This window comes from Fukomys damarensis, unplaced genomic scaffold (genome assembly GCF_012274545.1).
Source record: "Fukomys damarensis isolate Sample0158 unplaced genomic scaffold, DMR_v1.0_HiC HiC_scaffold_3, whole genome shotgun sequence".
Taxonomy (NCBI): Eukaryota; Metazoa; Chordata; class Mammalia; order Rodentia; family Bathyergidae; genus Fukomys; species Fukomys damarensis.
In genome coordinates, this window is record NW_022900915.1 from 42552389 (window position 1) to 42578466 (window position 26078).

Below are 26078 nucleotides of genomic sequence, written 5' to 3' on the forward strand. Positions count from 1 at the left end.
AGGCCCAGGGTCCTGCGGTCCTAGCGTGCCCGTGCGGGGGACCCGGGATGCGCATCCCGAAGGGACCCCGGCCGCCCAGAGCGGGAGAAGTGCACGAGTTTGACTAACCCGTTGGATGCGTAGGTCATCGCGGGGCCTCGACCCTGTGAGACTCTGAAGCTGCTCTACCGCCACCCTCCTTCCTCGCCCTACCTGCTTGGCCCAGGTGCTGCTGAAGCATCAGCTTCAGGGTCACCGGTGGGATCAGTGGCCTTTCCTGGGCCCCTCTCACATCATTCTCTCAACCCTAGAGATGCTGTTTTTCGCTTTTATGGGTGGAGCGCTCCGCAAAGGCGGTTTCTGTCTTAGCGTACTTCTAACCATGCCTGCCTCCGGCCTTCCACATCTCCCTTTGCGCCTCACGCGTGGACGTGTCCATTCTGTGTACTGTAGGTTCCTGTGGTACTTTAGGCCTTCTCAGAATAGCTTGAACTCCTGAGTCACAAAATCGCAGAGGAGATTTCCAGGCCATGAGTACAGGAAAACCGGGCGTGGCTGGGGATGGTTGTAATAGTTGGTAGTGATAAAATCTCAGGCGCTATCTAAACTCATTTTACCCTTGTTATGGTGAGTGCCAGCAGACTGCACGGGCCCTCAAGGTGAATTTATGAAGCCAGTGTACCCAGTTCTGTTTTTACGAGCAAATAGGGAAAGACTGCTTCTTATTTATAATCTCAAAAACAACCCTGCCCCCGCCCCCATCAAAGACAAGCGTTTCTGTGGTGAAAAATTTGTATTCCCAGAAATTGCTGTTGAACCCAGGATCACTCTTTATCAGTCTTGCCTACTTTCTGCCAGCTACTTTGATTGTTTTTAGGCATAAGTCACATTTGCCTTACCTGGGCGAGTTTTCCACCTGATAAAGGAGGGGATATTTATTGGCATATTACTCCTTCTCTTGGTAAGGATTTTGTTTTGCATTTCAGCTTCTTTTTCCACTTACCACGGGATGGTATGCATGTGTTCTTCAGAGTTATTTTTTTTAAGCTGTTATTTAACTTAGAAAATTTCCACATTTTTCATCTTTTAAAAAGTTGGAAGACTCACTCTTAATTCTTAAATACCTTTCCCAGAAGCCAAAATCATATTATACTATTTTTCTCAAAGTACCAGTCTTGGATACGTTCCTTTTTTCATCATCCTGTCACCTGGCACCGTGTAAAAGCAAGACAAGGTTTTAAGGTCAACAGTGTTTAAACTGCCTTGCCGTGCTCATTTTTCCCATAATAACTTCCATATATCACTTGCTATGTAGCAGCCTCTGTTCAAAAGATCAAGTTACGTTTATTGTCTCATTTTAAGCTCACAACAACTGAGCAGATAATTACAGGTAAAGGAAGAGAAGTCCAAGGAAAGTAACTTACCTGGGATCGTGCACTTACCAGGTAGTGAAACCAGGACTCATTCTTACCTCAAATGCCACATACCAAATAATCTTCCTGTGGATAATAGAAATATAACAGAACTGTGAGTAAAATAGTGATTTTTTTTCCCCCTCAAACATACAGTGTTCCTTTATCTTACATGGGGGAATTGTTCGAGGACTTTCCCAAGGACCAAAATATATGGCTGTTCAATCCCCTCATATAAAACAGCATAGCTTTTGTGTATAACCTGTACACATCCTCCTGTGTACTTTAAGTCATCTCTACATTATTTATACCTAATATAATGTACATGCTATATAAATACAGTATATTGTTTAAGGAATAACAAGGGAAAAAAAGGATTGTTCTGCAGATGTGCATTTATTCTCCCAATATTTTCAGTGCATGATTGGTTGTATCTAAAGATGTGGAACACACAGATAACTGGGGCTGACTGTGTGCATATTTCTCTATGTCTGCAATGGCTGTGGAAGGATATATAAGCAACTGGTAGTGCAGACAGGAATTTGGGCTGAATATTTGTTCCTAGATACTGCTTTAGATTCTTGGTTTTTTTAACCTCTACTGGGGCTTACTTTTCCAGCACTGTGTCTTGATCATAATGAGGTTAGGAGATCATATCTGTTCCTCTCTACTTTCAGAGAGAGGAATAAACTAGTCTTCCGTGATTTGTTTTTAAGTACTCTTAAGAAAAAAACCTTGGGCACCATTTCGTTAAAGAGATATTGACTACATTTTACCTATGAAAAAAGTTAAGTCCAACATCATGTGGCTCATGAAGTCAAGCTAAGATATGAACTTAACAGCTACTTTTGTCACCAAAACCTGTGCCTGGGTGGGGCATTTGGCTTAGTGATTCCACTGTCTGCCTTGCAAGCACAAGGACCTGAGTTCAATCCCCAATAAACAAGAAACTGCCCTTTCTACTAGGAATGATGCCATGCACTCCCCTGGAGTTTCAAGAGGAAAAACATGAAGGAAAGATTAGGTGATAATTCTATTGCTGAAATTTCTCTTGCTTTAACAGTGAATGTCATATTGCAGTAGAAAGGATTGTATCTTCTCAGTATTATAGAAATAGTTTTGACCTCATGAACTCATGGAAGAGCTCATTGAACTTCACTTTGAAAACTGCTGTGTTGGAGGATTCTGATCCATTAGTAAAGTGTGCGTAATTCTGTTTGAAACTAAAAACATTCAAGGAATTTTGAGAAACTATGCATAGCCTGAATTTGGCGGCATTGGTTGTTTTTTTAAAGTCCTAACAACTCCAGCAAAAAGCCAGGGTTTATATCATGTCCAGTACCCAGTATTCACAAGGTTTTCTGTTTTTATCAGTCTTTGTCATTTCTTTCTTTTTCTTTTTGTATGGGGACTCAAACTCGGGTCCTTGTGCTCACAGGCAAGCGACAGGACCACTGAGCTAAATCCCTGGCCCTTTTGGCATTTCTTATTTGCACAGAGTCCTTTTTTTCAATGGAGAATTTTCTCTTTGTCCTTCAACATAGCTTCTCTTGTCAAATCATTTTATCAAGGATTCATGTGAAGCAGTTTTTTTACTTTTTATCATAGCTTTACATGTGTTTTCTCTCAGCGACAAAACAATGAATGTAACTGTACTGTATCCCTAAAATGTACCAATAAACTCAATCAGCGACAAAAATAATACAAGTAATCACCAATACTGCAGTGGAGAATAGAGTTGAGGTATATCTACTCTCGGCTTTACTCATAACCATGAAAATTCGTAGCTGGGAAGTATAAATAGAGAAGGTCTCAGTACATTGTAAAAGCAGGACCAGCAAGATCGAATGATCATTTAATCCAGCGCCCTCCTGTTACAGATGAAGCTGATGGCTACAAATGTTTGTGTATGTGGGTAAATGTACATATTAACTAGTCCAGATGTTTAGTAGCCACTGGTGCTAAAGGTACAGGGGGCTGTTCAGCCAATCTTATTCATTTATCTTGGGCACGAGGGTGTCACAGCGTGCCTGTGTGTGTGTGTGTGTGTGTGTGTGTGTGTGTGTGCACGTCGGTTCATTTACAGGCTACAGTTATCCTTGCATTTCCATGTTTTCATCTTAAGATACAGTAATGGTTTGCACATAGAAACTAGGTAGAAAATGCTGACCTGCCCTAGATTTATAAATGATAAAGCGGGGCTCACTTTTCCAGCACTGTGTCTTTATCTTAATGAGGTCAGGAGATCATATCTGTTCCTCTCTACTTTCAGAGAGAGGAATAAACTAGTTTCCTGTGAAAGAAGTAAGTTAATACAAACAAAAATGCTAGTATTTGGAGTTTTAAAATTTTGTCTTTGTTATGCAGTTCTGGTTTTAAAGTGTACTCACATTAAGCTGGAGGAATTGATACTGTCAGCAAAAGCTTATTTCCGACATAGGAGGCAGTCAGTCAGCACTTGAAACTCCCAAGATAATATTATACACGAAGGCCTTTCTTCAACAAATTGCTTAAACTGTCTGTTTCAGTAGTCGCAAAATAAGCTGCATGTAGGCAAAGTGATCCAATGCTAATGAAAATACTGTAGTTTCATTGAGTCTGTAGATTAAGTATAGTCAGAAAGCAGTCATCAAGCATTGTCTAGGCCAGTGGGTGAACCTGTGGCTTACGTGCTTCGCAGGCTGTATCATTGAAACCTCTGAAATAGGTTCACCATCACTGGTCTAAGCAAAGCAAGTCTAGCATATTAATGTGTATGTTTCTCCTCCTTTTCTCATCGTTTCATTTTTTTGCCTTTATATTGCTTGGATTTTTCTCTTTGTCTCCTTTTTTTCTGATGATTTGGGCAGCTTATTTTTATAATTTCTAATTTAAAAGTTTTGACTTGGTATTTTTATTTATACACCCCCAAAATCTTTATATTTAATTTATCTTTTTACATCCAACTTGATGAATATAGTACAGATATAATGTTAGTGTTCAGGAATAATTCTGAAATTTTTAAAAATTACATCTCAATAACATGATATAAAAAACTGAATCTGAAAAAACATTCCTAACTTCAATTGAACAGGAGAATAGAGGACTTTTTACAGATCTATCAACATTGCAGATGATTTTCATTTTCAAAACATTAAGCTTTGCACTGATCTGCCTCCTTATCGCTAATAAATTATGCAGCTACTATAGTGGGGGCCCAAATGAAGGTTGGTGAACTGTTCCCATTATTACAGAGACCTAACTAATTGTGATTTACCTCAGAATACTGACTCATCAAGTTTCTTTCAAGTTTGAATAAACTTAAGTGAGCACAGATAAAGGAAAGAGGGCCAACATCCTAATAGGTAGGAAAGAGTAGACACAAAATTTAAAACTTCCTCTCTGGAGCCTGGTGTCTTTGGCTGTGACAATGTCCTAGACCACTAAAAAAAAAGTGATGGTACATTTACCAATGCAAAGTCGGTTATTCTAAAGTGTCATTTGCTTTTGAGGAAATTGTTGGGAAAATTATACATGCAACAGCTTCCCATTTTTAAAGAACTTCATGAATACATATTTGCACAGAAAGAGTCAGGGACTTTTTATGTATCGGGTTCTTAACAGTGATCATCTGGATATTAGGGAGAAGGTTTTATATTTTATTTTGAGTATATTATTTAAATGATTTGCAGTGTTTATGTAATTAAAATAAAATTTAAAGTCAAGAAAATTATTAGTAACTGACATTAGTTTAGATAAAATCTTAGTATTTTTGGCTTGCACTAATTAATGTGCCTATTTTGTAATTACTGTTTTGAGTGACTGTAAAGATAATTACAAACTATTAGCTTTGCTTTTATAATACTGTCGTTCACACCTTTGGTGTTTGATGTTCATAGCAGGTTAGAGCACGTGTTTTATAGTATTCTCCATATGAGGAAAATGTGGTCTTTTCAGAAACGTTTCAAAAAAGTATAAGGCTTGTAGAGCTTTCAGTGACGCAAACAGCCCACTGTGATACACATACCATACGTTTGCATCACTGATATGTTAACTTATTGTTGCATATTCTTTTAAAAATTATGATTCATATGTAAAACATCCATTGTTGACACTATTTCATTAGTCAGAAAACTGTACATCTATGTTAAGATGAATTTATGAAGCTTCAACTATTATCCTTGTTTGTAAAATTCTGCCCTTTATTATTGATAGTATGGGTAGTTTATAAAAGAAAGAGGGAGGAAAAAAGATGTTTTCCCTAGAGAGCTTCTTTTCTAAGTCAACTTATTTTGCTCACTAACTGCAAAAATAAGCAGCTGTGTCTTTAGAGAAACCCAAACCAAGGCTATAGAGTTTTCAGGAAGATTTGAAGACAGGCTTAGAGCACCTGCCTTAATTACTGGGAGTGCTAAGGACTGGCTTTGGGCATGCTGTTAAGCTCATGTTATCCATATTCCTATCATTAAAATAGAATGCCAGTACAAGAGGTAAAAACCTATTCAAAGAATAGAATCAAGTGCCACTTGAAAGTATGCCAGGCAATGCCACCTGGGTCTCCTTTGCACACATACTGCTCTATTTTCACTAGTTTCGAGTTAATGTCCTAGGAGCCTCAGAGTCAGCACCCTCTATGATGATGCCTGGGAGGTCTAGAAAAAAGCACCATCCTGCTTAAGAAGTTTACTTAACTATTCAGCAGTAATATGCATTGGAAATAAGACAATGATTTAAGACATAGTGCTCTTGTATATCTAATTATATCTTCTGTTTATGTCTGAGTATCTCGATAATTTATTGAGGCATTCTTGGCAAAACTTAGGCAGTATTTTAATTTTAAATTCCGTAGTCTGGTGTGAATAAACTATAATATAGTACATAAGATCCCAACGATACAATGGACAATGTGAAATAGGAAGAAAGGGGCTAAAGGTGTAGGGAAAGTGGGAAGAGTAGGGGAAAGCTAATAAGGGAAAAGAAAAAATATGAGAAAATGGAAATAAAGTGTAAAGGGGAAGGGAGGAGAGGTGAAGGGAGGGCAGGGACAAGGGGAAAAAATGAGAACCAAGACCTGTCATGTAAAGGTACAAGATCCCAATACCGAATGTAACTGAACTGTATACCTAAAATGTACCAATAAACTCAATGAGGAAAAAAATAAATAAATTCAGTAGTCTGAAAACACTCATGTCATAATCTATGGCACAAAAAGTAACATGATTAGCTATTACACTCCTGAAATTTCTGTAAAATTTAGACTTGAGGATAATTTGGAGATCTTAGAACGTCCTGCCAGGTAGCTCGCCTGCTCCATCTTGGAGATGTCTTAGGAGTGTGGGCACACACCGCTCGGTGGGACAGAACGTTAGTCCCAAGCAGTGAAGGCTGGTGTGGACACTTGGTGGAAATTACTTGAAGCCTTTATTTAACCCTACAGCCCAGGCCTTTCCTGTGAGCCTAAGGAAACATGTTTCTTCTATTTGGTTCTCAAAAACATCTGTGACAAGTAAATATAAATGCAAAGCACTTTCTCTTGAGTAATTTTAAAGAATTGTATTGTGCAGTCTCACCTACATTGGTCTTTTAATTAGCACTCATTGTTAATATGGAATCGTAAGCTTTCCCTTGCATTTGCTAAAGTATTCATTCTTAATTCATTCACCATTTCTTGGCGACTGTACTGTTTTGTTCCTAGGGGGTGAGATTGTCCAGTCTCATTAAAATTGGGGAGGTAGTTATAGTACAGTTTGAGGGGTGCAGCCCCAGGGTGGCCACGTGACCTTCAGACCCGAGGTTCTAACTCTGCTCCTTCTGGGGAAAGGGTTGTCGCAGAGCAGGTGATGTGTAAGTCAGGACTGGCAGAATCAGTTCACCACCAGTCAGGGAGAAGCAGTGTTTTGCAAAAGGTTTTCATAATTTATTCATAAAGGATCTGAAAAAATTTGAACTCACTGACTTTTACTTCTTTTAGATCTTTTACCCTCTTTCTCTCTATTTGGTGACCAAATAGACTTACCTTCTTGTGGCACTCTTGTATTGAGTCTCAGTCCATTTCTGCCCCTCAGGAACATCTGTTTCCTTGTACCCTGAGACTACAGTGTTCTATCAGTGGATGGCAGATGCTAACCATTAGAGGGATGCTGTGGGTGACAGGCTTATGCCTGCAGCTTGGAAAGAGTGTCTGACCGGAGTCTGAGTACGTCTAAAAGACTTTGCCATCTGAAATTTCTTGTTTAGAGTCCAAACCCCCAGGACAAACTTGTATATATCATACATTTCATACATGAAAATGGTTTTCACTTGTAAATGGTTTCAGACACAAATGTATACATGTACACTCCGCTTTAATAATAGATGTGTATTTAGGTGCCTTTTTATCTTTGATTTTGAAAAGTTTCAAATGTGAAGAGGTAGAAAGGGGTACGGTGAGCCTTCATGTGCTCAGATTCCTCCAGCCGTAACCCTCCCACCACACACACTCTGAGAAGCCAGTATTTAAATGGGCAAGGAAAGAGAATAGGTGCAAATCACAGATGCTCCATTAGGAAGGCAGTAAATACCCTTTGCAAGTTTTTTCCTAAGCATATTTACTATAGGAACCTCTTGCTTAATACAGCAAGTCTGTCCATTATTCCTTGAACATCCAGATCCTTTCTTCTGTGGACATTTTCCCCCCATGATTCTGTCTCATCGTGGAGCCTCCTCTGCAGTATCAGGATACCAACAATGTCTACCTCACATGTGCAGTTAAATAGTGCAAAACAAAGAGTCGGTGGCTATCAGTAATTCTTTTTACCTGTAAACTCATGTCGTGGAGGAATCGTGCCAAACACCTTTTTAGATTCCAGTATCTAGACTCATTCCCCCAGACAGTGCATGCTACACATTTAGTCATGGTGCCTTCAAGGAAATTTGCTTCGTATTTCATGAAGTTTATCTAACACTGTTTCCATGACCTTTGAAAGATAAGCATTGTGAGATACTGTTGTTTTCCATCTAGAACTGATCAGTAGTTAACCCTTGTTTTCATGGACCCACAATTAAAACCCAATTTAATTACAAACCAAGATATGTTGAACTTTACCATTGCAATATCCATGAAGAAATTATTTGCATAGAAAAGCAAGTATTAAAATTATAATTAAAGATCATTTTTATCATTTTTAGACCATAAAAATGAGACCTAGGAATATTAAGAACTCCAGACAAGTTGAGGATTAGAAACTATCCAGAGATAATCACCCATTTTTGCATAAAGGTTTACATAGCTAAAATTTGCTGTGTGTGAAATCGTTTTTTTCTGTCATTTAAGTTTGTACATAAACTTTTGTTAGAAATAATGTTAATAAGTAACATTTTACATTTTTCCATTTGCTTGTATATAATTATTATAATAATATGGAAAAGGTTAAAAAGGATATTTAACGACTTTTGACAGAGCTAGTTCTTAAGATTCTCCTTGCTGCTTTTGCTTATTTTTTCAGTTAAGCTAATGAGCAGGGATTCACTTTAAATGTCTAGTCACACAACCTTCCAGGAACAGAGCCTGGCGTGGCCGGTGTTCTTGTGTGTGGGCACTTCAGGCTTCTGTCAGTCTTTTCCCTGAGGCTCATGCTGCACGGATTTCATTCTGGTTCCTACCGTAAGTGTAGTCTGTCTCCTATGTCTCTCTACCAGTCTGAGCAATAGCATAATTAGGAACATTGATGTATGTTCCACTTATGTACCCAGCTACCTCATTCAATTCCCTAAAAGTCTCTGATCCTTTGGGAGCTTTTCAGGTGAGCACTCTTTTGCAAGAAATGATTTGGTCTTTTAAATTTTTAAAAAAGTTTCATTCTTCGCCTTATTTCTGATTTTTTAGGAAGTACTTCTAAGTTCATTAAATAGGCATACTGCTAGCTACTATGTAAGTTTGACCTATTTGATCTGCCTGCATATGCTGGAAATGTTACCCTTTATTGTAAACAGTAGTATTCCTGCACTTTCTTTAGATTGTTTCATCTATTCAAGTGTCTCTTCTTTGGACTGTGCTGATTATCAGGTGCTTACTGACTGAGAGTTGATACTGCACTGTGTACCCTTCAGAGATTATTGGTAGAGTGTCAGTTTGCTGTAGGAAGAGGAAAGGAAGAGTTTGTATGAATTAAGAAAGGAGAGCCAGATGGATTCAAGGAGCCTTTGGAAGAGGTGATGGCTGAGCTGATTTTGAAGAAGGTGCACCTGCCTGCCTCCACTGGCTTGTGACAGAAGCCATGCTTTTCTGTGTTTGACTGGAAACCTAGGCTTTCGTATGACTCCTGTGTTAACTTTTAGAATAGGAGGTGAACTATTAAAGGAGGAAGAACTCTGAAAAGTTAACAGTGAAAAACGAAAGCAGGTGCTTTTCTTCCAGCAGTGTCTAATAGTCTAGTATTGGTCAGGGCGTGGAACATGATCTCTTAAATTGAAAGCATACTTATCCCAGAAAAGTTCAAACTTAAAAGAAACTTTAGTCACCATTGCAACTTTCTCCAAGTCTCCACAGATGTAAAACAGAGGCCCATGGTTAGGCCTCCTGCTGGAGATTGCTCTGCTCCCAGACATCCGCCTCCAGGACACAACTGACTCAGCTTTGCTGAGCTATTTTGAATTTGTGACATTTTCAAGTTCTTGAATTTATATTTTCTGTTGCATCTCCTCTTTTCCTTGGCCCAAAGAGTGAAGAGAAAAGTTCCCCTTTAGAGCACTGCATTGTTTTGGTTTTAAGGGTAGATGGACATGTCATTCTGTTTGCTATTTTGGAGAAGTAAAAGCATGATTCTTAATATGGAATTGTGTGGCATTATTTTATCTAGGAAGTTTTCATGTGATATTAATTTTTTTTTTCTCTTTTTAGTCTGCCATTTTCAATTTTCAGAGTCTGTTGACTGTAATCTTGCTGCTTATATGTACCTGTGCTTATATCCGATCCCTGGCACCCAGCCTTCTGGACAAAAATAAAACTGGGTATGTTACTCGTAACGTCTGATCACCCAAATAAGTTTCTGTAGACATTAAATCACTGCGAAAGTCATTAGAGAATTTAATCCTATCTGTAATTCAGGTGGCAGTGGCTTTTTTACATGACTTGCTCCCTGTTTTTTAAAACCCAAAAACTTTATATTTACAATGTCTTACTAAATTAAAAAATAAGTTTCAGAAATTATCAGAAATTTAACATATTGAAAATATGCATATTGATGGATTTTGTTAACCCACTGCAAGTAAAAACATTGTCCGTCAGTTATACAACTAAACCCAACCTGTGTAGACATTGTCTTCTCTAGCCCTTTTTCTCTCAAGTCCCGTTATATTTATTCTTCAATTCTTTATTCTCATTGAACAGTTGTTTAGAATTTATCTATATAATAAATTCCTCAAGAATGTATGTCACTAAAGGATGTTCCATAGTAGTAGACTAGAATATTTGTACTTTTCCAATGCTATTAATCAACTTTTCCTCCAGAAGGAGTGCAAGTTGCATGTGGACGTGTCTGCCCCTCCTTGCTTTGGGGTAGAAATGCATCCATAACATGCTACATTAACACAGGAGTTCTCAGGGCTGCCAGCCTTACAGTAGAGGTTGCGTGGTAGTATATTTCTCCTACATAAAAAGGATGCCTATGTAGACATTTTAAGCTATACATTAATAGTCAACTGTTGAAAGCATTTTTAAACTGTTTCTACTTATAAATGTTAAGCACCATTTTATTTTGATTTGCACATTAGTGTTCTATATAAATTTTTACAGACTCTGTTCCTCTGTCCTTCTGTTCCCTATTTATATCACAAAAATTAACATGGTACTGGTCAGTCCCTGAGTTGCCAAGTTAGGATTTTTAATTCCTTTAAAACTTTTTAATACTCCGTTGTGCCAGTTTCCTGACGATATTTGGTCATTTCTAGAATATTAGACCAGGACAGACTCCACATATAATCACTCTTGTATTCTTCCTCCTTGAGGGTGGATGCTATTTTTAAAGAGATAAAAGACTGAACTTAAAGCATTATCTGGCCATTATGTTAGCTTATGTCAGTCTCTGAAATGTGTTTGCCTGTAGTCGTTTTGTTCGTATAGTAAAATTATTTTGCCTCCCAGAATAGAATGTGTATACTTTGAAATAAGCTTGGTTTTGTTCATTCCATTTAACCTGAACTGAAGAATATATAAAGATCTTAATTAAATAGGTATTTTCCTTTAGATCTAACTATTCTGGTATAATAATTCATTAGCCAAACATTTCTTGGAGGGTGGCGATGTTAATATAAATTTTCTTGAACAGTAAGTGTATGATTTTGTTGAGCCAATCCTAATATAAGCAACAGAGAATGTTGACTTATCTGAATTTATAATCACGTAAAACCTACAATTCTAGTCTCTTGTTAAGCCAATAAAATAATATCTACAGTATTTTTTATATTTTTAGATATCTCAGTTCATTGATGACCGAGGTGGTTTTTTCCATGCAATTGATTTATATACATTTCAAATAAATGAATACCTCTTTTTATATATTTAATTCTAACTATAATCATTCATAGAATTAAAAGGAATATCTTCATTCTTGTTTTCTCTGGAAAATGTTTTTAAATATCCTGTTTAGTAAACTTATACTTAGTTTCTCCTAAACTAGGAAACTTATATTAATAAAATAGCCCCATATTTTTGTTTTAGCTGAGTGACAAATAAATACAGTACTATCATTGCAATTCATAATTATAGATGATTTGAATATATAGATACACACAGAAAGGAATTTTTACTATGATCCCACAAGTCATCCAAATCTGTTCATTGTCTTTTTTCAAAATTAACATTTAAAAAAAGGTAGCTTGTAAACTTTCTGCTTTTGAAGGTAGAAAAGCAATTGAAATTGACTAAATTAACACAGTAAACCTTTGAGAAGAATTTTGCTGCTCACTTTAACCTGCTTCTGACCTATGGTGCCACATATATTCCAGTTATCAGTACTTGATGTACTCGTGTCTTACTTTCATGCATGGTTCAACATGAAACAAGGAGGTTTAAATTTTGAAGCAAAGTATTAAGAGTTAAAATGGCAGTGTACAATTAATTTTCTGTGTACTACTGACATAAAGATATACCTTTTTCAGTGATCAATAGCTACTTTTTTCCTTTTTCATTCTTTGCAGACTATTGGGAATATTTTGGAAGTGTGCCAGAATTGGTAAGTGTCCCTAGTCTCCCTCCATTTTTCCATCTGTAAAGTGTCCACCAGTTCCCTTCTGTCATATTAGCACAAACCCAATCTCAGCTGAAAGGAGACATTCTCTCCCAGAGATTTCAGTGTGCTTCAGAAATGTTACATTGCCTTTGGTCTGTTTTGTCTACCATTCTTTATTCCCTATTACAGAGACAGGCATGAGAATCTTTGTTTTCCAAGAAGTATTGTTGCCCTTAAATTAGCGAAAGCACAGGCATAGCCTACATAAGTCGTCATTAATCTGAGGACATTGGTGAGAGTCTAAAGAAAGTTCTGATTGTCAGAACTAGAGTTGGGAGCGCATGTAGGCTTGGGTCAGGGGTGTTGCTAAGCACCCCAGGGTGCTCAGAGCAGCCTCACAATAGTCCTCCAAGGCAAGGTGTCAGTCGTGTCTGTAGCCAAGGAGGCCTGGCCTGAATGTACAGAGATCTGTGGCAGGGACTTAGGTAGGGCTTGCTCATGCACAACAGCTGCAAACCTGGAAATCACAGAAGCCTTCATCACTTCATAAAGAATGGGAAAAGACAGACAGAGAGAGCGTCCTAGCTAGCTAATGCCGGCAGCTGATGGTAAGTATAAATATGGCATTTAAACTACTCTTGCAGAGGCAGGTCACCCCCTAAGAAAGAACAGAACACAAGGGTGAAGAATACCACAGGTAAACCATGAAGAAGGTAACAGCAGATCTGGAACCAAGAGGTTTAGTTTCCGTCTCAGTGATATCGTTGAGTTGCCTATTGTTAAGGGAAATAGTAATGTATTTTAAATCCATTTTATTTAATGAATTAGTGCATATACGGTTCCATTTAGTAGCCAACCCAAGTGAGCCTTTTTGTTCATAATTACTACTTGAAGAAAAGTTTGAGACGTCTAGTTTGTAGATATGTTAGTGATATCCTATAAAATGATCTGGTGTTTTGTTTTGTTAGGTATAAATATTATGTTTATCTGGATTTTTTGTTTTAATTTGATTTTGTGTTGTTGTTTGCTTTTTGTCTGTTGCTTACTTCCTGCTTATTCCCATTTTTCTCTTTGACTGAATATCCTAGGTTGAATGGTTCCATTAAAGGGTTCGCTCTGCCAATTATATAACTGCATTAGCTTTTTGGCAAAATAGCTTAGAAAACGTTGCTGCTGGTACACCGCTCTGTGAAGCACACATTCCCCTTTTTTCTTGACACACAGTATATCCACAGAGAAAGGATTCAGTGTTCATGGGAGTGACCCAGCCAGATCGTCTTACCATGTTACACATCAGATCACAGCAGTTGTTTTCACATCCACTCACACAGACCAAGGGCCTGATGAAAAACAACGTTCTTACCCAAGTTCAACTTCAGATGTTTGGCTTTGCCACATGGCAGTGGCTTTTCAGACAATTCAAAACAGGAAAATGAAACCCATATGTAAATTATGGCCTTCTAAGTCAGAGGATGAGGAAGTATGAATGTGACACTCAAAAAGTTTCAGATTTTGAAAGATTTCAGATTTTCTGATTAAGGAAGCTCAACCAGTAATTCTATGTAAATATTCCAAAATCTGAAAAACTTTGAAATCTGAAATACTTATGCCAAGTACTTTGGGTAAGAGTATTCAGTGTATAGATGACTTAATACTATAACTCAGAAGTAGTTTTTCCTAGTGTTCATTAAGCATCGTATTTTGTGTCCGTTTTTAAGCATAGTTTTATTGACCATCTTGCCTGTTTGTCCATGCTTCTAAGTGACCTAAATGGTACAAGGGTTGAAAAATTGTGGCTAAGTATTGCATGATGGATTATTTTGTCCAAGTAGAAGCTTCTTTTTTATGGGAAGAGGATAAACTCTCTTTTTGGCTTTGAGTTATTGGAGACGCTTTTCCTTGGATCACTGATCTGCATGCTGCTTTGCATATTTTTAATGCCTGGTTTAACCCAGTGGCCCTTGTGGAGGTGGTCTCGGGACAATCAGTATACTTGATGAATTTTTTTAAGAAAATTGAAAGAATAAGGGTAAGTCAGTATAGTTTAGTCCATTCTGTTGTGAGCATGTTTTTTGCTTGCATCTAGTTCTTTATTTCACTCCTCGCCCCAATTGTGTGGGCCTCATAGACAAGACCTTTGCCCTGATTGTGTGTTTCCCTATCCACAGTAACCTTATCATCCCTGGTAGCCACTCCTTAGTCGAGATAAATATCCTCTCGTCCACAGGTGAGCGAAAGAGTCCGTATGTTGCAGTGTGCTGTATCGTGATGGCCTTCAGCATCCTCTTCATGCAGTAGCTCAGGAAATGACAGAATTCGACTGCCAGCTGATTTCAGCATGAACAGGACCACTTGCAGGAAATAATGGACAGCATGGTTAACCCTTTTATCTCTGAACACAGAGTGAGATAAATTTCTAGTCGCTGTTCTCTATTTTTATGTTAGTGGACCAATGTTCTTTCTATATAAATAATTAAGATGTAAGCATTTAATATGAAAGGAGTTCAGTAGTCTTAACAGTTAACCTCAGTGCTGTCACTACAATATGACCTTCTGCAAATGTTATTGTCATGTCAGATCCTGGTTTTTAGTAAGGTATCTAAGTCACACAGTGAAAAAATCAGTAAATTCTTCAAGTCCCTTTCATTGTGATTTGGAATCTTTATAGACTGAACTTTTTTGGATTAGCTTTTCTATTAAGAAAAAAATGGCTTCGTTTTGCATTGATAAAGATTGTATTCATACTTAGCAGTGCTTTCCTTCTGGCCACACCGCTTTGATCATTAACCAGAGTAGCTGTACTCTTCGCAGATTCTGTAGTTTATTACAGGCGACGGAAATATCTGTAACAAGCTTGTGGAGGAAGACAGGGAGCTCTGACTGGAATTCGAGTGAGAGGCGTTCGATTCCCAGAGGAGCGTTGAGACAGCCGGCTGGCGTCACAGCCCCGAGGTCTCCGGCCAAGTCGGACACAGGTTATGAGTGCGAAGCTGAGTGGTCAGTTGTCACTCTCCGAGGACAGCATTCTCGGAATGGAGGAGAAGCGAACAACTGTAACACCAATCTTAGGCTTGGTTTTCATTCTTCATAATGTCAAGTCCTCAAATTACAACACTTACTAAATATCTGTTTTATTTTTTACTGGAGCACTTTAACACTAGTTCATGTGGTCGCCGTGACCTGGACCCGCACGTGACTTTGGGTGCCGAGCCTGTCTCGGTCCGTGTGCTGTGGCACGCACATCTCAGGCCCTGCAGCTTCTCGTGTAGACAGGGAATCCGGAGAACCTGACCTCGGACCTTTGCATAGAGTTGTTAGAAGTTTATAATTAACATTTCTTCAGATTGAACTGAAATTGAGTTACTGTTTCAAAGCTGAGAGGAAATTAAATCTTAGCTAAAAATTAAAACATTACACGTAGTATTTACCACATATTATTGTTCTCAGTTATTAAAGTTCTTATAAAGGTAAAAAGAAGAAATGTTCTCTTTAAAGAAAATTCTTTAAAAATTATTTTTAATCTATCAGCAGTTTTTGTAGAAAGTACAGAATTGGAAGCCACCAATTTTTCCAACTTCTTCAACAACTTAGGGTAGATTCTAGAAAACATCTAGTTAAGCATTTTTTTCCCCAAAAAAAGCTGTTGTTGTCTATCAGTGTGTTCATCGTACATTTTTGTCATGTGTATGGCAACTAAAAAGTGGTGTACTTTACTTTGGACAGGGAAACAGCATGACAGTCATTCCTGCACTGCGCTGCTCAGAAGTTATACATCAGGATGAGGGTTTTCAGAGTATCCCAAAAATAGGACTCCTGTCAGCTTTCCATGCAGGTGGTCACCGGTCTGAGCAGCCATCTGTCCTCCAGCCCTGCTTCTTACTAGACGTCCCCGAAGCTTTGGCAGCTCTTCTCCTATATGCTAATTCAAACCTGCCGGGAGGGGAATCTAAAGAACCCATGCTAGGACATCCCTTTAATTTGGCATCTCAGAGAAGGTAGATAGGAAGGAAAGGAAGAAATCATTTCTCTCAAAAATGTATGGTAACACATGTATACAGTGGATCCTCGGGTTACAACTGGCCTGACATACAAACAACTTGGGTTAATTAGGCTAATGGAAGATTCATCCGCCTCTTGTTATCTGTAGCGTGTACTCAGGTAAACAGACTGAAGACGAGCAGTTGCCACTTTCTTCAGTTTTTTGTGTTTGTTTTTTTCCTGGAGAGTTATGCCTAAATTCTGTGCTTTAACCCAAATAGCAGTGTAGGTGGTTTAAAGCCCACAGAATATTCAGATACTCCTCTCATGATGGGAGCGGGAGTGGGATCAATTTAAGCGTCTGAGCTTTGCCTGCCTGCCTCTGAGTTCGTGTAGATTCGCCCCAGGACTTGAGGGAGGATGAACACCAGCTTCCAGTGAGGAAGCCTCCTCTCTGCGGTTTGTTTGTGCTGCTGTTTAGCTCTGGTGGGCTTCATCTGTGCCAGCAATGGGGCCCTGTCTTCTTTCCATTCCTAACATGGTCAGTCAGAGGCCACAGTGGCTGCCAGCGTCCTGTTAATGCCACACACTGTCCGGCGCTCTTGATCAAATCGGAATAGTAGTAGTAATTCGTAATAAACATCGGCATCTTAAGGTGATTAGTTATACCTGAGGAAAAATACAGGATTGAATTCTCCAAGTATACAAAGTCAAAAATGAACTCTCCTTTTGTAAAAAAGCGTAACCTTGTAAATAAGATATTTATATTTCTTTCAAGAGGCATTTACAGAATGCATGTGGTATATTCCTGAACATACATACACAAACACACAGTTTCTTCCTTGTAGGCATAATGGTTGATGGAGACAAAGTTATGTGTACACACTACAGTGTTGTGTCAGTGATTACTGAGATAACCCCAGAATCCTACCAGAGAATAAAGAAGGGAAACAGTTCCACCTGGGTGGGAACTCACTGCTGAGAGAGCAGTGGGTATGCTGAACTTGAGCACTGTGCAAAAACAGTGCTAAGCATTACCACCACCAAGCTTGTGCCCCTGGCAGCAGGTTAAGGCAGAAGCCAAAAGGGTGGACCAAGGATAGATCCCAGAGGGTCTTACGTCTTATTCCTGCTACTGCCTACCTCAGAATAGAAGTAGAGTGTGTTTTTCATCCTGACTAACATGAAATTCCTCCCGGCAGAAAACAGTCCCTGGCTGTCGAGTGCAGACAAGGCTGAGCCTCTCCCTGCCCGCCCCACTTTGGAGTCGGCACACAGTGCCATGTGGCCCAAGCCTGGCCTGGGTGGCACATGAGCTGGGGCAGCGCCCAGCCTGTCTCTTGATTAGCTCCTGCTCTACACCCAGAGCAGCCTGGGGGTCGGCACACACTGCACGAGAGGCACGGGGATCCCCTCTGCGTTTCCTGTGTGCACAGGAAATGTCTTCAATTAGCAAAGACTTATGCTTTTTTCGCAGCCTTTGAGAAGCTACTGGATCCCAGCAAGCTGACAGCAAGAGTGAATGATTGTCAGGAACCACTCTCCAGTTTGGTGCCATCTGGTCACAAGTTAGAGTACACAGTTGACTGCTAATCAGCCTTGTGAATACTACACAGCCTCGCCATTCCTAATCAGAAGTCACTGCCAACTTCTGAAAAAGATTCATAATTGTTATTTATACACTGCCTTTCAGTGGTTTCATTTGGCCCCAAATTAACCCCAAAATGTTATGAAATCCCACTCCAATATCGGAGGAGGAGATGGAAACACATTTCCTTAAGAGTATAGAGATAATGATCCTACTCTTGATTAGTTCCTATGTCTGGTGTATAATAAAGCAAAGTGAACTCTCAAGAACCTCTTATTTTTGTCTTATTGCCAGATAAGTGAAAGCAGTTTTCACATGTTAAAAATTTGAAATTCTTTTTAGTAAGGTGAGAATAGAGAAATTTTCTGTTCCTTTGCATTTTAACTTCAGGTTGGTCAAGTTGCTTGGGGGTGCTGGCATTGCTTAAACTGTTGAATCTATCATATTTTTCTTCCAAAAACCTGATGACTCACTGGTTTGCTTTGGATTTGCAATCTTTAGTTCCCTGAGAGTTAATTAAAATTGAATTTAGAATGAAAGTGACAATTTTAATTATTGACAATTTATACCTTGTTCTCCACTGTGAGCTTTTAGCTATTTAAATATTCTGCATATAGCTATCATTTTCTGTGCAAAACCTGTGAGAAGCGTGTCCATCAGTCAAATAAGTTAGCTAGTTTATTTTTATTACAAAATCTGAAAAAGCTTGTGCCTTGGTTTGAGAAACATTGTCTTCCTACTGATAACCTTCCCAGAATTGAATCAACACAAACCTTTGTTAGATCTCTTACTGGAAAGATTTTCCCTAACATAATAAATTACAACTTTGTTATTTAGTTAATGTAAACTAAAAAAAAAAAAAAAAATTCAGATGTGAACAGTCTCTTAGTTCCCTTCAGTGTGTAGTTAGACCTTCCTCATCACTCCACTGTAGCTACCCACTGATAGAAGACTTCCTAGAAAAATCAGTAAACTGATCTCTAGTTTAAGTTAAAAGAACCCACATTGGCTTTACTTTGTAGACCACTGAACTTCACATTCAAGAAAGCAAACTCTGTTTTCACTTCAGAGGGTTTATGTTAATATCCTTGACCAAAACAATTTTCAAGGGGAGAAAAAGTAAAAAATGTACATACTGGAAATAAGGGTAAATCAACTTCATCCACCTTATTGAGGATGACAACACAGGAACTATAATATCCAGACACCACTGTTGGGACATTATTTTATAAGGGATATAGCCTAGGAATGAATGTGTAAGGACCTAGGACTTGTTTCCAAAGTGCCAAAATTTGGAACATATCAGCCACTTTGAGAGCATTTTTGATCAATTTGTCACTGTAGGCTAAATTCTAAAAAAATTAATGTGCAAAAATATTAAAACTGTTCCAAAAGAAAATAAGGAAATACTTAAGGCATACAGGATTCCAAGAATTCAATATCAAAAAAAGAATCTACCTTCCAATTGTTAAAGTGATCCTCAAGGTAACAGGAGATTTGACCTTGGAAATTATGAAAATTCTGAGAGTATCTCTACAGTATTTAGTAGGGCTTCAGAAAAGCAAGAGGTGGAGTTTTCCTTTACATTTTGATAGAAATAGCTCATCTTTGGTTGCTTTTTTAATTAAAGTTCTACCTAGCCATTATCTCTAGTAAATCTTAGGAAATGATGAGAAGACTGATTTGTAAAACAATATTTTTTACCTTTCCAATGTGAAGTTACAAGAGCTGTAGAACACAAATATGGGGTAATAAAGTTGGACATGTTTTCTGAAAACTTAGTTTTGTTAATATTCCAGTCTTCATTAACAGGTCACAGTTTTTACTTCTACGTGAGTCAAAGACCAAAGTGACAATTCTAAATGCACAGTGCTCGTTGACTATTTTTTCACTATTTTCATCACAGCTATCTTCAAAGAAGTCTGATTGAATCTGTTAACACATAACAGAGATTTGACATAGAACTTGAGATAGAATAGAGTCTGAATCTGTATGCAATTAGTTTGACCTGCCGTGAAGGACAGAAATTTCAGAACAATCATTTGGCCCTCCAAAGAATGGAAAATGAGTTGCATTTCTGACTCATCAGGAAGAGTCATCGATATCCTCCATTCCTTTCTTAGATGAGTCCTTTGGTTTGAGAACTGGCATGTGCCAGACAGTGCTAGGTCAGGGTACAATTTCTAGTATGAATTCAAGAAACAAAACTGAAGAATGATTATGTGGGATGATCAGAGAAGTTCAGCCCATGAGTTGAGGGTTAGGCTAAGACCTAGTAACAGATGATCAGGAGCAGAAGTCAGTGTATTCTAAGACCCAGAGTCAGGGAACAGCTGGGATTTAACTGATGGGGAAATTGATGGAAAACTAACAGGAAGAATAAGTACACTGGGTGAGGCAAAGAATAGCATGAGTTGGAAGGATTAGGTGAGCCAAGGCACACAGGGCTTTGTGCCACAGAAAATGCTGACTGACTCATGCGAAGGATTTGACCTTACACAACTGGAAACTGGTACAGTCTGGGCAGCTGCTGTCTGTCTCTTTGGAGCTGAAATTCACCGGATAACTTTTAAAGAAGGAAAAGATAGACCAAAACCTGTTCTGATCTTGATACTGTGGGCATCCTTCAGAATAAAGCCAATGCCCTACATCTGGCCCAGGACCCTTACTGTAGGATCCCAAGGAAAGCAGAGCTAGTGAAACTTCATCAGCCACCTCGAGCTAACCAAGATTCATCAGCAGAACCACAATTTTACATACAAGCTATAAAATGCTGCTCTTCACCGCTACTCAACAAACTTCACTCACTAGGATGCTTTCCTGTGGTCCATGCTGACCAGACCCTTACAGGGAAGGCAATTCTAGGAAATGCAGGCCAGCCTGTCAAGTTCACACATTACAAAGTTGTCATAGATTTCTCTTCAACCTGGATTTCCTGCCAGCAGCAGTTCAAACTTAAATTGTGCCGAGCAATTCATCTATGTTCTAAACCTCCTTCTTCTGGCTTCACTATTTTTATAAACAGTACCGCCTGCCTTCATCTCAAGAGTTTCTAATCTAAATTCTTATGTCCCCCTCTCTTTACAACCAAGCTACAGTCTAGCTTTATTCTACCTCTGAGATGCCCACCCCAGGTGTATGAGTTTAAACTCACCCATGGAGACACTATCTCACGCCTTGATTTCATATTTAGTCTGATAAGGCCCCTTTGGAGCCCCAAAAGTACAGAAAGGGCATTCTCCCAAGAGCACACACAAGGGATGAATTATATTGGAAGAGCTAGCATGTTGTGTATCATTATTTAAACACTGGACAAGATGAAAGATCTAATAAAAATGTGTTCTTATTCCCGATTCCAAAACTTTAGCAGCTGGGCTTTCCCATGTGGAATCATGTTACATAACTCAGCCAGGAAATAGAGGGACTGACGAAGTCCAACAAAATGTTAGATGATCTTGGACACTCTACATATCACACCCAGTGGAGTTACAAGGAAAGAACTCACAGGAGAGACCCGTGAGGTGGTGCAGGCCAATGGTGCCAAGTGACTAAGCAGAACCTTGCAATTGCCTGAGCCCTGTGTCTCCAGTTCTTCCTCAAAAGTGGAAGACTTAGAAGTCAGTACAGCTGGAGTATATGAACACTCCCTAACCTGTCCCATAGGGCCCTTTCCCACTCCATCTACATTTATCATCTTTTAATTAATCATGGAAATCCTCTCAGAAAATAAACTTAAAGCTTTATAGCTGAAATAACTCATTTCTTGTATTTAATTTTAAGGGAACAAAAGCCACTGAGAGCAGCGTGTTTAGTATCCTGGAGCACGTGATCTAGTCAGAGTTCAGAATGCATTTTCTACTCCCACTCTTTCTATGAAGCATATATAGTCACAGTCGGGATACGAATGCAAAGGGCATTATGAGAACACAGTGAGGAACAGAGCTTAAGCTGAGAGAAATGAATGTTACTCCCTTTTGCATTTATGTGAAGAGTGGTAGGAAGACCACAATCCATATGGCAGTAGGTACAGAACTTGTGGGAAGACTCCATCTCCCCCAGTTTGGGTAAAAGATCTCTGAAAGCCATACCAGCTCTGAAGCCCAGTGACTGTCCTCTATTTATAGTACCAGTTATTGTCTGGGGGTCTCAGCGCTTACTTAAACATGAGCAAAGCTCTTACTGAGCAAAAAGTCATTCTTTTTCCAGGTATGCTCTTGGGAATCTTATTATGGCTAGAAGTTCTATATTTGTGAGTCATTTCCAGAAATTACATGAAGGCTCACTTTGTTCTTTCTGAAAAGTTACAGCAGTACACCAGCAATTATCTCAATAGAAAACATTCATGGAGTAAGTATTTATTGTTCCTTCCTTGACCTGCTTCTTACATTAACCTCATTTATCTAGGAATATCAGCAAGGATCAACTCATCCCTTGGCCACACAAAGGGAAATGTCTGTAATTACTTAAAGAAGACAAAAAGAGAAAAGAGATTAGTTCTAGGCCTTTGATTTACTTATTTCCCCATTCTTACCCTCCAGGTGGTTTTATTTGCTATGACCTGAGGGAGCACACTCATGTAGCTGCCCTTTAACTGTCCCCATAGCACAGTACAAGTCCCTAAACTAGAAGTGCTTCCTAATTTCCTCTCTGTTATGAGCTTTGTGTGTAAGAGACTTTGTGCTCCAGAGACAAAGCAATTAAGAGCCGCTCAGAATTATGCAGGAAACAAACCTCCATGACATCTTTGTCTCATAACTAAAAATACTTTTTTTCATTACAAAACTAAAATCTATTGTAGAAAATGTACAAAGTTATGTATGCAAAAGGAAAAACCAAGATTTCCAATAACCCTCCCCATGTAAAATACCTACCATTAATGAATCATATAAAGATAACCATGTAAGGATAAAACAATTTATTTTTCACAAAATGAAATAAAATGATACATTCTAGTTATAATCCCTCATGTAACAATATATCATGGCCATCTTTGCACAATTTAAGGATTTTTGCTCTTATGCCATTTTAAAAATAATTAGTATTCCACTATATAATATATTGAATACAATTTCTTTAATCAGTGGTCTGTCACTGGATGCTTAAATTGTCTCCACTCTGCAAACGATTTTATATAAACAGTGACCTCTGAAGATTAATTTGTATCACACATGGACTCCAGTTAAAAGGGTATCTGAAATTTCCACTTACAGCTGCATGAACAGGTCTTTTGTTAAGGATAAGTGGCAGATGTAGGCAAAAGATCTGACTGCTTCTGAATATTTTAGGGCTGCTTAGAAATATCTCCCCACTTCGCCTTTCCTGTAACCTGAAAACACTTCTGAAAAGATTAACATTCCTTCCTCTCTTACAACCCTTTAGTAGAATACGGGCACAGAACATTTTAAACGATTCTCTCCCTTTATCCCGAGTCCTTGGTTGAGGTGCTTACAGACATCAGCTGTTTGAAATGTCATATCTGAATCCAGTTCTGTTCAGTAATTTGGGACAGTGGACAAAACAGAGAAGGACAACTATGCGTTTAAAGCTCTCCGTGTGGAAACTGATGGTCCCCAGGCTGGAAAAAGAAGTTAGGCATTGGGAAGTAATAGAGACAGAGTGAGGAGCTCCAGGAGTGAGCAAGACAGTGGGTGCATCATGGGCTGCGTAGACAACGAAGCGACCCGGACACAACTGCCCAAAAGCGAAGCAGACGTCTGTCTTACAGCCTTCGCTTCCACCTTACACTCATCCACAGTGCAGGCTGCAAGAGCACCCTTCTCATACTATGAGTTAGGAGGGAACTGATTTACAGGAGTTTTGACAGCATTCACTTTTTCTTCCTGCAAAATGGAATATTTACACAATCATTAAACGTACAAAAGGAAGTGATGTGTTTACATAAAATGACTCACCCAATTACATGATAACATGTTACAAAATACTTCCTAGACCGCAATTCTATGATGTTAAAACGTTTTCTGTATGTGTAGGGATATATATGCACACACGTTCACAAGACAAGAACTCTTAAGTATACATACCAACTACTACATAATGATTTTACCTCGTGAGTAGAAACAACCACGATGCTTTTCTTCTTTTACTTTTTAAATCTACATTTTGATGGTAGAGTGATCTAATATATGGCAAGGGTTGTATGATTGAATTTCACGTTTTACTTTTTTATATATATGTGCTTGATATTTTCAGACCATCAAATGTGTAACGACTTGCTTTACTGGCTTGTCCTGTTTCGTTCCCATGAGAATACAAAGTCTGTCATTTCTCTCTAAATTTGCTGCTCCATCTCCTTTCCTCCTTTCTCCCACACTCACTTTCTCAAACGAGATGTTTCCTGTGAATTATGTCTTTCAAGAGTGATCCAATCCTTACTCACTTTGGGATACCCAGAGTGTGAGCACTCTTTCATAAACTTCCATCTATTGTGGAAATTCTTAATTCTTTTGAAGAAGCACAAATGGACTGGATCTACCATCTAATGTGCTAGCTTCAAGCATTTTCAACCATCAAGAGAGGCAAATCATTTACATTTGAGCTGACGAAAAACAGACTCTGTTATCTTCAAAATATATACATTAAGAATAGTCGGCCAAGGGCTTTGTATAAAGGCAAAAGATAATAAACTTAAAATGTACATACTAGTCAATGAAAGTTTTACATATACAACAGAGTGATGCAATTTCCAGAAATAAATCCCTTTCATTAAGTAAATGCCAAATAAAAAAATTTTGAGGGATGAAACCCAGTTCTCTTCTACCTATCTTAAATTGAATGAAATGCCTCTATCAGGAATTACATATTACAAAATTTCAACTTTGTAACGTTCCCTGATGTTCTTGTGTGTGGTAGTGATGGCCAACACGTCAAATCCTGGAGAATCCAGCATTTATTATGCCATCCAGTTATGCGCAATTTGAGGCTTTTGAAAAGCTGAAGCCTTTCCAAGAAACAGATCCCACCCCCAAAGAAAGAGAGAAAAGTAACTAGTAAGAAAAGTAGCAAGTCTGTGCCTGAATGATCTTGTGGTCATTAAGTTTGGCTTTGGACATTTAAAAACGTTCTTTAAATGATGCTAACTACTGAAACTAGGCTTCTAAGTGGCACGTCAAAGAAGGGTATGAAAAGGATGTGTGCTGTCCCTTGAAATCTTGTTTTTCATGCAGTGATTTTGTTCCCTCTCCTCACTAGTTCTCAGCATGTCAGAAGGCGTCCAAATATGAACAGCTGTATAACGAACAGCCACACCACGGAGGCACCATTTATTAGTTTACAGGTTATGAGCAGCACAGTTCATTGGTTAAAAAACAAACAACAACCTTGATCATTCCTTTTGAATCTCCCATCCCACTATTCCGATGCTGCTATACGCAGTCACAGAAGCCCCGGACAGTCCTCAGAGTCATACCCAGAAGAGTTGCAGCTCTGCCCACTGCTGCCACCGAACCGTGGACCTAGAGACTGGTGTCCTTGCTGTCTCCACCACTGGCCAGTCTCCAGTCTCTTGCTGTCTCCACTTGACCCTACCCTCCACTTCCACTGGAACCTCAGGGTGATCCAGGCAGAGCTCTTTTGTGTCAATAACAGATACTGACCAGGCCAGATTGTGCAGGAAATGAACTTGGGGGCAGGAATCAGTTGCCTCATAGAGCATCCCAGAAGTCAGGAAAACAGGAGAAGCTGGGTAGCCACAACCCAAACCTCGTTAATGCCACTGTGGATGCTGGACTGACACTAGACCCTGTCACTGTTGCTCTACTGCTTGTCCCTGAATGTGAAATCCCTGCAGATGAAGTAAATTCTATCTGCTTTCTGTCGCTGTGCATCAAGGGCTACCGTCCCAAAATCCCAAGATTGAGGCTATCAGTCATTTGCTGCAAAACAAAATCACACCAAAATCCTCACTTCAAACCACAA

General features: G+C 38.9%; 1 protein-coding gene and 1 non-coding gene across 4 annotated transcripts in view; both read left to right on the forward strand.

Annotated features, from left to right (window-relative positions):
* Positions 1-18990, forward strand: part of Tmem167a (transmembrane protein 167A) — a 19285-nt gene extending 295 nt beyond the window's left edge. The window contains exons 2-5 of one of the 3 annotated variants that reach the window (XR_004518671.1): positions 10249-10358; positions 12546-12580; positions 14805-14980; positions 18033-18990. Coding sequence is in view for 2 of the 3 variants with exons in the window: in XM_010637145.2 (XP_010635447.1) it covers positions 10249-10358; positions 12546-12580; positions 18033-18148 (261 nt within the window). In the remaining variant the exon portion in view is untranslated. Of the gene's footprint in view, positions 1-10248; positions 10359-12545; positions 12581-14804 lie in introns of all 3 variants that reach the window. The other 2 variants (XM_033767843.1, XM_010637145.2) reach the window with 2 other exon arrangements.
* LOC117283237 lies at positions 10870-11003 on the forward strand. Its single transcript, XR_004514213.1, has one exon. It is a non-coding gene; the product is annotated as a small nucleolar RNA U109 (small nucleolar RNA).
* Positions 18991-26078: the final 7088 nt, after the last annotated feature.